General features: G+C 39.8%; 1 protein-coding gene across 1 annotated transcript in view; it reads right to left on the reverse strand.

Moving 5' to 3' along the window:
- kirrel3b (kirre like nephrin family adhesion molecule 3b) overlaps nucleotides 1–12,911 on the reverse strand; it is a 61,702-nt gene that overhangs the window by 25,057 nt on the left and 23,734 nt on the right. Inside the window, exons 4-5 of the mRNA XM_062419220.1 lie at nucleotides 12,753–12,903; nucleotides 2,856–2,961 (exon numbers count right to left, since the gene is read on the reverse strand). Coding sequence (XP_062275204.1) covers nucleotides 2,856–2,961; nucleotides 12,753–12,903 — 257 coding nt within the window. The remainder of the gene's footprint in view (nucleotides 1–2,855; nucleotides 2,962–12,752; nucleotides 12,904–12,911) is intronic.

Genomic DNA, 12,911 nt, shown 5'->3' on the forward strand with positions numbered 1-12,911 from the left:
TAGTGCACCCACTGCCTTGGGTCTCTGTCTCATGTGTCCATTCAATTGGGGATGGCAAAGTGGCGCAGTGCACATTGGGAATGAATTGCTCTCCAAGGGATGGAAAAGAGGCCATCCGTCTCAGAACTACTTTGTCCTTGTGCTGTATCTGATCTGGGGTAGACAGAGTGTATTAGCACTGAATAATGGCCCCACACTGCTTGACCAGCTTCCTGCCCTCTTCTGTGATATTGCTCTCTGGAGGGGGAATTTGTGGGGGGCTCTCACTAGTTGAGGCCTCTCAGGCAAGGCATTATGAGGTCCAAAAAATCCCCTGTCTATGCCCTGAACTCCAATGGTGCATGGGAGTCCTGAAGCGCTTGTATAAATTGCAGATAAATCTAAATGGGAGGCTATGAAACTGGAGAACTGGTGGAGAGTATAAACTTAAAGTATGAAAAGTTATTAGTCTGTCTGGATGTTATTTAATCCTACAGTGGATTGTGTCAGTGACAAAAAGCCAGACAGTAAAGCGACGGCGAGAGAAAAGAGAAAGAAAGAAAGAAATAACTTAGAGAGTGGGAAAGCGGCAGTCTTAGCTTCTTTTGGCTTCAACCTTCAACCCTTTTTCATTCTGTAGTTTGTCAAAGTAAAAAAAAAAAGTCATCCCAACTGCCACTACATCTTAGCTCTTGATACCCTGGGGAGAAGTCTGATTCTAGCATTGATCCAGTCTCATAACAATATATACTTTTGCAGGTGTATTAGACATCCTGTCTCTGCTGTGCACCAACACAATCAAATACAAACCTTGTTTTTCCACAATATCACTGCCCTCCCTCCTCCTTCTTTCTTCCCTCTCTTTCTCTTTTCAAAAGGGCAGAATCCATCAAAAAGAAAAACATCTCTGTTTTGCTACCTGTGAGTGTGTTGTACATCCATTTCATTTCCCAGTACCATTACAAGATTCAGAGCCGGTCAATTCCCTTTGCTATCGATTTCATTCCATTTATGTTTCGCTGTTTTAAAACCTCCCACACAGAAAAACCATCGCTTGACAAATCACTTCAGAGTTACACTTCTAGATGGCCATGTAAGAATGTATGAGAATAATTAATGTTATTTTGTTGTGTCATCACAACTACAGATGTAGTAATAAAAAAATATAAAATTGGTTCTAACAAGCGCACCTGCAAATGGACAAATCATGAAGGTTTAAAAAAAAAAGAGAGAAAGGAAATTGAGTGCTAAGCATGTAAAAAATGGCCATCAACACACTGTATAGTTTGGATTATAACAGATATGGGAAAAGGACTGCTTTGTGTATTTTCCATAAATACACAATATTATATTCATTTTATTACCAGCGAAGAATACCTTGGCATTATGTTCTTATTGGATGATTCTGCAGCGCACTATTTACATCCGGTTCCAATCTATTCCAATTTAAGTATACTGTATGTGTATTATAGAAAGAAATGGTTTTAAAAAAAATCCACTGGAAAATGAAAAAAAAGAAGAAGAAAAAAACCAAACAACAATAAACAGTAAGAGCTTTGCAGATTTATCTAATACCAACATTGTGACTCTAGGGTTGTTGAATACTTTTATACAAAAGGTCTATTGGGTAAACTGAAGCATGAAATAGTGTATGTGTATATTAATGATGGCATCAACTTTTAGCTAATAATGCCCAATCACATTCAGGTGCAGACTTATTAGCAAAATCCTCATTCAACCACAGTACAACACACATGCAAACACATTTTCAGGCGGGAAAAGTGCAAACAGAAACCCCAAAAAAAGTAATCTTGACAGCTTCATCAGATGTCATGAGCATTATATTTTCAGCTTTCCTCCAGCACACTGATGGACATTTAATGTTCAAGGGAGATAATGTGACCATAAAGCAAAACAGCTATGCAGCAAATCACTCTATTGCTTTGATGCAACCCAATGAAACATGACAAGGTTTCCCAAATGATTTTTTTGTGAGAGGTATATTGTCATTTAATTTCTTTGTTTCATTTGTTTCAGCGGACATAATGATGTTATGGCAGCATAAGAAGGTATATGACAATAATTAACACCATCAATGATGAGGTGTTAAAGGCAGAGTCAGCAATTCTAAACCAAAATACACTTTTTGTCAAATTCAACAAATATCTCCTCATGGTCCGCTAACTGGCTGCTCTGTGTGGACCGACAATATATGCAGTGTCCATACACAGCACTGGCTTTGTAAATGGGAATGTAAACACAACACTACTCTGGACAATCGGCAACAAGGGGCTCTTGCACAAGACAGAGGGAAGTCATCAGAACAGCATGACAGTCTCTCATCTCCAGCGCCCCATTTGAATGGTGTGGGAAGGCTGGCGAATTGGAGAAAGAGAAGCTGCAGCCAATTCACATAGAAATTGTTTACTCACCGAACAGATGTGCTTCTATTTTATTAAGTGTATCAAACCGAGTCTGTTTCCGTCACGTTTAGTGAAGCGTAATCTGAGTAGGCAGCTGTTTAAATCACACAAATATCCTTCTGTATGTGTTTTGAACTTAGCAATCTTATCAATTAATCAATAAATACAAACACTATGGATTTCTTCCTGTGGAGCCGACATACTGGAACATTTCTGCTCTCAGTGAGTCTGTTGAAGGCAGTTTGTCCGGCCACTGTCTTCTCAGCTCCCCGCAGAGAAGCAGCAGAGAGTATGGATACCAACAATATTTCCCCAAAATGACTGACTATACCTTTAAATTTCAGGTGACGGTTAATTACCCCCAACCAGTAACATGGACAGACAATATCCCATTTAAGGTTAATTCTGCCATACTTTCTCTAAAAACTGGTCCAGGTCTGTTCATGATCTTACCTGTACAGTGTAACAGGAGGGTTGGCCTTTGCAGAACAGTGGAATTTCACAAGGTTTCCCTCCAGAACAGGCTGAGGCTCCACTGAAAGATTGACGAGTGGAAGATCTAAAGAAAAACAAAACAAGATATCCAATTACAGTTTGGCAATCTCCTGAAAATATTCTGTAGTGAATTTTAAAGCTAAAGACAAACAATATGTTTTCATTTTCGTGGCTGAATGTGACTCATGAGGAAGAGAGAAAACATATAACTGACTTTTGCAGAGGAGACCAAATAAACACCTCATAAATAGCTTAGAAAACATGCAACCTCAAAAGAAAACAGCCAAACACATTGACAAGATTCTCAGATTTATTCAGGTGACTTCTACACATTTTGCAAAATGTCTTTTCTTGTGACCTAAAACTGATTTGGCAGTCTTTTATGTAGCTGTACTGTAGCACATGTTCTGTGTTGTGGATAAATAGCTCCACTTTAAACCAACGGGTGCAAAATCTTTTTATTTGGATTATCTTACTACACACTGCGGCAGCACATAGAACAGTTGTGACAACCTATCACAGTTTGTGGCAGCATTTTATCCTAAATAATAGGCAATTACTCCTGAATAATTTGAGACCCTATTTTAATCTTCCTGCCACCCACCTAGGGGCCTAGACCCATTTGTTGAATAACACTGTAGCGTATTACACAGGTGTGGGAGAGAACATGTTATTTTTATTCGCATATATTCATCAGCAACGTTATAAGGAGCGAATCAAAGGAAAACTTGACTTAATAATGAGTTTCAGTAAAGGGTAATTTGCAAACAGTGAATAATCCGTAGTGCAATCCACTGCAATTTAAACAATGAACAACCTCAGTGATGTAGTGCAATTAAAACAGTTCTTAGAATAACAAGCATTCAGATTATGCTAATTTAATAAACAACTTAATTTATCCTAATTGACAAAGGTGGGATTCTTTTTGAAGATACGTGTTCATTTCCATATCAATCCTGTCCCGTGTGAAACAAACAGCTCTTTACCCTGCAGACTCAGAGAATGAATTTCAAGTAGGTGAAACGATTTGTCAGGGTTTCTAAGTAGAGGCGGGTATATTTAGTCGAGGGGATTTGATGCAGTGAGGCAAAAATCACACAAAAAATGACCCATAGCTGACTAGAAGTTGTTGATTAAATGTATTTGTAATGTTTATGAAGTTTTTCCTATCAACACATTTCATACAGTGATACTGGCTGAACATTTGGGGACACATTGTGCATTTTACTTTATACATGGTTGCATGTAATTTGACATGTATGAGTTGGTTATGCTGTATCTGTCTGTATCCATATGTAAGGTGAGTGAACAGTATATTTGTATTAAATCCATTTGCCTACAGAAATGGTATGAAATAATACAAACACATCCTAAAATTTAAATTATACATAAATGTTATAAAAACTTAATATTTCACTTGCCCCTTGCACCTCAACTTGTACAATGTCATTATCATTTACTATTGCTAGTACCAATGGCATCCTGGTAAGGCACCAAATAGAGTGGATTAGTCATTTGAGTGAAATAACTGGTTCTGGATTTGATGCTGGTGCAGCCATCTGCTTCAAAGGTGTACTACGTCTATCCTCTCTGTGTTCATCTATCTATAAATGACAGGAACGTCTGTCTGTCTGTTTTTCGCATATCTCTCGAACCGTTCATCTGATTGATTTCAAACGTGACAGGTGTCTTGCTATGGGCACGAGTAAGTGCAGTGCCAAGTTTTACATTGTTTGGATAAGACATGTAAAAGATATAGATAAATATATCGGTAAAAAAGAAGCACACATTTGCTGTTGGCGCTCTAGCCGCTGGCCACTCCCCCTCTCACACAGCACACTGAGCACAGCGCAGGACCAGAGTTACAGAGGGTATAAGGCAGCGCTCTGATAAGCGGCAACACAGAGCTATCAGGATGCTTTGCTCTCACACGCGCTGCATTAATAGTCACACACACACACATACACGCGCAGTCACTCTGTAGCGCACACTCTTGCTTGCACGCTCCAGATAGATGGCTCCAGGAGATTGTATCTCATTTGCGGGAGAGTTGGGATGTCTGACTTTGTGGTAAAAACACACGCAAAAACAGATTTTGCACGGGTATTGCACTTGTTAATACTAATGTAATAAACCAGGGACAGAGTTTGGATGAGGATGAAGAGCAGGAATAGAAGTGGTTGATCCACAAATAATTATAGAAGCACACAAACACTGCGGTTAAGCAGCCAAACACTGTATAGTCACAGAGAGGGAGTCTGTGATATTGTGTGTGTGTGTGTGTGTGTGTGTGTGTGTGTGTGTGTGTGTGTGTGTGTGTGTGTGTGTGTGTGTGTGTGTGTGTGTGTGTGTGTGTGTGTGTGTGTGTAGGCATGAAGTCTAGGAAAACAGTTTTTTACCCTGTGGCAGTGCAGATGCTTTAGGTTGGCTCAGCTGCCACAAAGCCCCTGAGAGGGGGGTGGTCCAGGTGTCGTATTCCTCCCTACTCACACACACACACCATATTCCCCATCAGAAAAAAAACTTATTTACCCCCAGGACAGTCGCCCCCCCACCACAACAACCACTCTACCACCTTCAAATCCGTGAGCCCCACCTGTGCCAGTTCTTCCCAGGCCAGTAAAGAAAACAACAACATTGTTAATCCTGGAAGACTGAGGGCCACAATGAACCAGCAAGTCTCTCCAGGTAGTGAGCAGTTAATTGTGTATGTGTGTGTGTGTGTGTGTGTGTGTGTGTGTGTGTGTGTGTGTGTATGTGTTGGCATATATAGGTGCATGTTTGCAGAAGTATGTGTGTGCATATGAAAGGGTAAGTGGGTGTGTGTCATAATAAAGCAAGAAATCTATCAAGCCCTTGAGCTGCAGTGTTAACTTCCCACTAGGTGTTTTTAGCATTGCGAGTGGTTAATTGCGTGGACAAAAAATGTGGGCAGAGGGAACCTCAAGGGCAAAATGACAGATGTGGCAGTGGTGGAGGTGGTGATAAAATCCACCAAGATGCTGGGGAGGGAAGAGAGAGGCAGGCATAAAAAGACAGTGAGGCAGATCTGGAGGTGGTGTCTGTGCTAATAGATACAGTAATGTCAAAGCTTTTTCACTAAAAGTCTTCTTATACTGTATTTTTCAATCGTGCCAACCTTCTCCTCTTGTCTTGTCGCCAAGAGACTTCTAAGGACACAAATGCTCATTACTGTCAGTCTGGCTACAAATTAATCTTCTTGTGGCATAGTAACAGACCCTCTCACGAAAAGGCCTCAGTCCCTCTCAGCAAGGGGTAGTGTCATGATGACTTTACATCTATTTCTAAGTCAGAAGAGCAATTTGTAAGATAGTTCCAAACGCCCTGATGACCCAAAACCAGAGACAGCCATGGGAGCAACAGCTGTCAAAAGTCTGCCAGGAAGAGCCTTGGGTGTGAGTCAGGCACTGTAACCTTTGACCCCTCAGATATGACAGACATCTACTTAATAAAGAAGTCAATTTGTCACTTTAATGTATAAATGCATGAGTTGCAGAGTGAGAGCACTAGAGGCATCATGCGACGGCACATCAATATGCAAGACTGTTAATTCCTCAGATTTGTCAAGAGAGTAGTAGCAAGGGAGCGAGAGTGGGAGGGAGCGATGGATGGATAGAGGGAAAGGGGTATAGTAGGACTCTTCAGAGCTCCAGTGAAAACAACAGGATGAATGGGGGGGTAGTGTTATAGTTGGCCGACAGCTTTTGATCGGTTAGTTCAAAGTGGAGACCAGATGGTGTTTTTGGAACAATCTTCCAACTTCACTCTGTTTCCTGGAGATAGTGCCAACATAAATTGTTTTTTCCCTTTCTTAAAGCTCAATTTCCAATCTCCCCGGGTCACTGTAGACAGCTGTTCTCCAGTAGGACCAGCCTCAAACTCCAGGAGTGGCGGCTGCTTCTGAAAGATGTGGGATCTGCCTGTGGGGCATCCGCTCGTGGCTTACAGCCTTAGCAATATGGGCATACTGTCATATGGCTGGCTGAGTGGAATACTTCAGGGAAGACAAGACTAACTGACAACCTGAGGTCCAACATATTGATCATGAGATATTAAACTGTGAAACAGCAAAGAATGTATTCAGGTAAATGAAGGCAGATGTTTTGTTATGCCTACAGCAGGCTGAATAATGAACCCTGTATTCCTGGTAACACATCTGTAAGTGTTTGTATGTGTTCACGAGCATCAAAGTTTTGTTAATGATGCAACCAGATGATAGTAGTCAAAGCTTAGTTGAACACATCCGATAGATTCAGGGTGCTGGATGTGTGACATTTAGTAGTCATGTCTTTACATAGCCTAACATACAAAATGACATAACTTAATTCTGTATAACAGCATCATTAGACCTTAATCTAATGTACAAAAAATTCTTATCCTTTATACTCTTTCACTCTCACTTTCAAATTCCCTCTCAGATGAGTTTGCCATTATCTGCTTGATTAAGCAGGGAGAGCATGTAGCCGAGCCAGCTACCAAAACAAATCATCCCCGATTGCACATCTGCATGTTCTTTATTAATTAGTCTCAACAAATGGCATTCATTTTCCCCCCACATGGCTCAGCTTGTTTGCAATGCAAACACACAGAGAACCTTGGCTTTGCTCGTCCCTAGCGAATTCATTTCCCACTACGTGTTTGAAGGCATGTCTCTATGTGGGGCAACACTCTGCAGATATGCAGCTGGACTAGAAAATATTTGAGGGATATTTTAAGTTATGTGATGAGTGGGATTTAGTGGGACATAAGACTGTAGCATCAGAATAATATTTCACTGCAGCGGTTTTATGCCGCGGGGTAGGAAAGTTTACACTGATTAAAAATCCAAAGGGCGTAATGCAAGTAAAGTCGTGCAGCTGGAGAAAACAGCATCAGGGGTAAGACACCCCTCTGCTATCAAATAATTACAGTCAGCTAATGGACTGGTATGGACAACTGAAGTCAGCAGTCTAACCAGGGTTCTGAATCACCGCTGTTGGCTTTAAATCCCTCTCATTTTGACAACATCACCAGTACATACTGTATTTAGATGCTAATTTGTCTAACCCGAGGTCAGATAACTCTGTATGAACTTCTGTGGGAATAAAAATGCTGAGGTGGATGTAAATCATGAGCATTAAAGTGATGATAAAATAAAATACTGTTGTGAAATGCATTGGTTTTAGGGCTAGTTTAAGCTGTGGGCAATGTGCCAGATTGTGTTTCGATTACTCTCATTTGGAATGTCATAAGGATGAAGCGGAGAAAAAAAGGGCACCTAGGCTTGTAGGTGAGTGGAATATGAAATGTTGAGAAGGGCATATAGAATGACACATTCTGTTGCCAATAACATAATCTTACTAATATGGCCAAATAGAAAACTCTGGCTAGGTAATATATATTTTTTAACACATGCATTTTGCATTAAGCGATGCCAACATAAACATTTTAGGAAATATGCTTATTTGCTCTCTGACTGAAAGTTATATTAGAACATCAATATGAATTTAATCTCTGTGCGTTCAATGCAGAAACTAGCACACAGAGTGTCAGAGAAATACTTGTAACAGTATTAAACCTATGTTCAATAGCTTTCAATACATAATTTCCATTCTACAACATGCAAAGGAACTTGAATGTAATTTTAAGTTCTTTGCATTGAACGTGACATTGTGTGGGGACCTTATCAATGGCTGGCGACTATCCATTTATTGAATAGTACATTTGTTTTAAATTGGGAATTGGCTTATCGTGGAATGTGTGCCATGCAAGACAAGACAAGCCAGGATTTTGCTGTGCATGGCCTTGGACATTTACAGCTCCTATGTGCACAGCAACAAACCATTTCTCATCATGTCATTACTATGCAACATTGGATCATACCAGTTGCTTTAACAAAAGGACTTTTTTCTTACTGTCATGAATGATGCCCATAGTATCATTCATAAGTGAAAGCTTGAAATGTGGCTTATTACAGCATATGGAAACATTTGCATTTTGAGTGATGCATATCTGAATATAAATGGCACAAAGCCCAAGTTACACACAGGAAGTATAGCACACAAACATTTCAATGTGACAGAAACAAGAACATTTTGATATCCAACTGTCCGGTTTATGGTGAGCGTATTTTATATCAGCACTGGTGAAAGGCTGTATATTTTTATAGAAGCATCTAACACTGCCAACAATTATGTATCAGTAATGTTAGATCCAGAGGAGAGACTAGTTCTTGTCCAAGTGTTACATGCATTTCACAAGCTGACAAGAAGTACATGAAGGAACCGTTGCTTTAATAGGTAAAGGGCGAGAAATGAGAATGAGAAAAGAGAGTGAGTGAACAGAAAAAAGAGGCTCAGTTTCTGAAGAGGTAATACCTGCTCTCCTGTCATGCATTCTTTATTGCCTGACAGTGGTTTATGAATGAATACATATTGAAAATGCTAGGAATCAACTTTGTTTATTATTGTATTATTATTATTATTATTATTAACAATTCATTTACAAGCAAAACAGACCTTTTTGAGCAGTGAACATTAGTAATATACGATTAATTTTTGATTTAATTAATGATTTATTTGATTAGAACCTGAGGGAAGGGATATGAAAATATGAAATATTTTGGAATCTCACATGAAAACATTGAGTCTTAAATAGAGCAACCGGGAAGCTACATAGGTCGGAAAAGTGAAGTCAGTGAGATCGTCTATGAAAACATGACCCTACTTCATGAGTTTTCGAGTTTACGGTCTTAATCACTGATTTCAAGTCCTCTTCAGTACATCATGAGGTTCATTTTGTAAATTATTGTCCTATTTAGAGTAACACTGATGACAAAGCGGGGTATGTTTTAGGGTGTGTATTGGGGTGTTAATTAGCGTAACTATGGTGTAACCCCAGAATCACTGAGTAGACAGAGCCGTCGCTATGTACGGGTGTTTTCAGTTCATAAAAGTTCATTGTAACATTTCAGTCACCTAAAAAAGTTTAGCGTTGAGTTGTACTAAAAGACTTTCTAAGGAGCCGGATGTTCTGTTTTTCTGCTAGGTACAGAACATATTTTTAATAGTTTTTTATATAAAATTAGGATTAGCATTATCACAGTGAACCACCAACTGTGAATGCACTGTGCTAACCAAGCTAGCAGCTAACGTTAGAGTCAGCCCCACCCTTTCATCCAAATATGGTCACTTCTGTCTCCAAAAGTCCAAGATGGTACTCAGTCTTGGTGGCTACATCCATATTTTTTTTTACAGTCTATGATATGGAGTTATCAGGGCGATGGGATATTTGGCTACAGGGATGCTTGAGGAAGGTTTGTTGTATGCAGCATTAGAATAAATAAATGATTAAGTCTGAGTATCATTGAAGCATATCTTTGTGAGCTTTTAAAGTGTGCATGCATCCATTCATTTCATCTCCCATGTGTTATATGTTGTCCATGTGTTCCTTTGAGCCCATTTGTAAGTCTGTGCTGTGTCTAGACCGGCTGAAACTTTACTGGTCATCGCTCTATGTAGCTGCCTCTGTCCCAATTCAAGTTCTGCATCCTCTGCATAGTCTGTTTTTCCAGACTGAATAAATCATAACCGGCAGATGACAAAGCTTTTTTTTCAAATTTGTCTGAGGGGCTGTTGCTGTAATTAGTATCTCATAATGCATTATGTGTCACTCATTTTTGATGAAGCACAGAAGCAGTCATTGTTATGTAGCATGGTAGATTTTTGGTTCAGGTGCTTACAGGTTTTTGGTAAATAAAAAGTTTGAAAGGCCATTAAATTGAACCTGAGCATGAACTCTAGTTTCTGTTCTTATTATCAGCATGGATAAAACTAAATACAACAGGTATTTACACTTTGTTGACACAGTTGAAGCCAATTTCCTTGTGATAAAATGGCATCTTTTGAATCGTGTGGCATCCTCTAAAAGACCCACTTATATTGGCTGCATCCTTTGAAGATGGGACACAGCGATTGTGTCGTGCCTCAACAGACACTTCCCATCAATATACACTCAGCTGTCCTACCAGACTGAGCCCAGACCTATTCAAACCGATGTGGTGTCTGGTTCCACAAGAGATGGAGGTCAAGTTTTATCTGCTATATCCCCTTTGCTAGTTTTTCATTATGTATTTGTCTACCACCCGATTTTATTGTAACTGAAAGACTGGGCGCCACACAGTAGTTGCTTATTTTTTGGTATGCACAGTGCATTCACATTTAAAGTGTTATCCAGTAGGCCTACAGATTGAAATTGCCAGCCTCCAGTAATATTATTTGATGGAATGGAATTTTAGCATTTTCCCTCCAAAAGGTCGATATACATAATTATAGAAAACAGAGATATGCAACAGACATTTAGAGACACTTTCGCGAGAGCACATATAAACATGTATCTGCAGTAAGCATGTATTTTGGGTCTCTTTTATTTGTCTTCAGAACAGTTTACGATTCAGTGTTTTGCTCAAAGCTAAATATGACGTACATCTGCACCACAATATGTTTTTTGTATTTTTTTTGTTTAAAAGAACACAGCGTGTATCAAATGCTGTTGTTGAGCCAAGAACCTTGTAATCAAATTAGGAAGCATTGAAATTAAGCAAATTGATACCCATCACAAATGAATCAAAGTTCAATTACAGCATATTTCATTTCAGGAGCAGCTTAATTTGGAAGTGGATCTTAGCAAAAAAAAACTCTGGAGGCTCTGCTGAACTGCGATGAACACTTTACCTGTCAAGTCAGAGGAGGGGGAGCGGGGAGTGAAGACGAGAGGTTTAGCCTTGTGGGAGACAATTTGAATCGCGACAATTAGTCTCTGCTGTCGCTCAGTTTTGATCTCACACTGTGAATAATGTTTTCAGGAGCTTTAATTGTGTAAAGAGCACATTTTGGAATGCTAATGACGAATCTGCTGCACTCATTTTTCAGGGTTAAATCGTACATTCAGAAGCGAGGATGATGCTATGATGGCGAGCATTTATAACAGACACATCATTATACATGGTGACAAATCAGTTTACATGTGGGCAGACTTCCCTCTCTGACTGCATGACAAAAAAAAATGATGAGAACAAACTGCAAGGGTTGCAAACACTAACAACGGTTAATCATTTTTATTCCTGCGCCTGAGTTAGCCTGATCGTGCCGTGCCCGCTCTTGCCATGCTTGCCTCTTGTGGTGTACATAATGAAAAGAATGGGGCCGTCAGTCATAATGGCTCTCTAAATAGCATTTTCTGCTTTATTAGTCATACTTAATGGTGTTGAAGGGGCTATGAGTGATGCAAAATCCCTTTGTTCAAAGCCCTTCTCTTACTGTGAACGGTTCTTGATCGAAAAAAGATTCCCTGACAATTGAGGCTGAATGTGTTTTACACGCTGGGCTTACTTTGCCTATTTTAGAGGGGAATTGTGCATGCTTTCATCAAAAAGATTGATGGCATGAGCAAGGAAATAAAAGAGGTGGAGACAGTGTGCATAGAGCTACAGCAGACAGGTAGTTGGACCAAAAAGACGATTCTTTTCATTTTAGATGGACAGCTCCTTTGATATTTCATCATGGTGAACAAAAAAAAAAGTGATGCATCACCAATCCTTCTACCCACCTACATGGTCTATGGAAGTAAAATGGAAACCAATTATAAGTAACCATCAGAGCTTAAAATGAATCCTAGATGTTTACAGAATATTAGTCACCTATGCCTGTCTGACAGTTTCATGCTTTTATATGTAAAAAAAAATACCTCAAATATTAAGAAATGCATGTTATACTTTTCCCCCATCTGTACTGATCACTGAAAGAAACAGAAATGAGGAGATAAAGAGAGGCAAAGAGGAAGAAGTGGTGTGCTTACGCTGGATGTCAATTGTGACACTGGTCTCCTTGCCATTGGGGACTGCCTTGTTTGATGCCTTACAGACGATCTGCTGGCCTGTCTCGATGTTGGAAGGCGATAGGTAGAGGTTGCTCACGGTGCTTTCTCTCCTGCCGTCCCGGAGCAAGGTCTGCAAAG

Source organism: Scomber scombrus, chromosome 5 (assembly GCF_963691925.1).
Source record: "Scomber scombrus chromosome 5, fScoSco1.1, whole genome shotgun sequence".
NCBI lineage: Eukaryota > Metazoa > Chordata > Actinopteri > Scombriformes > Scombridae > Scomber > Scomber scombrus.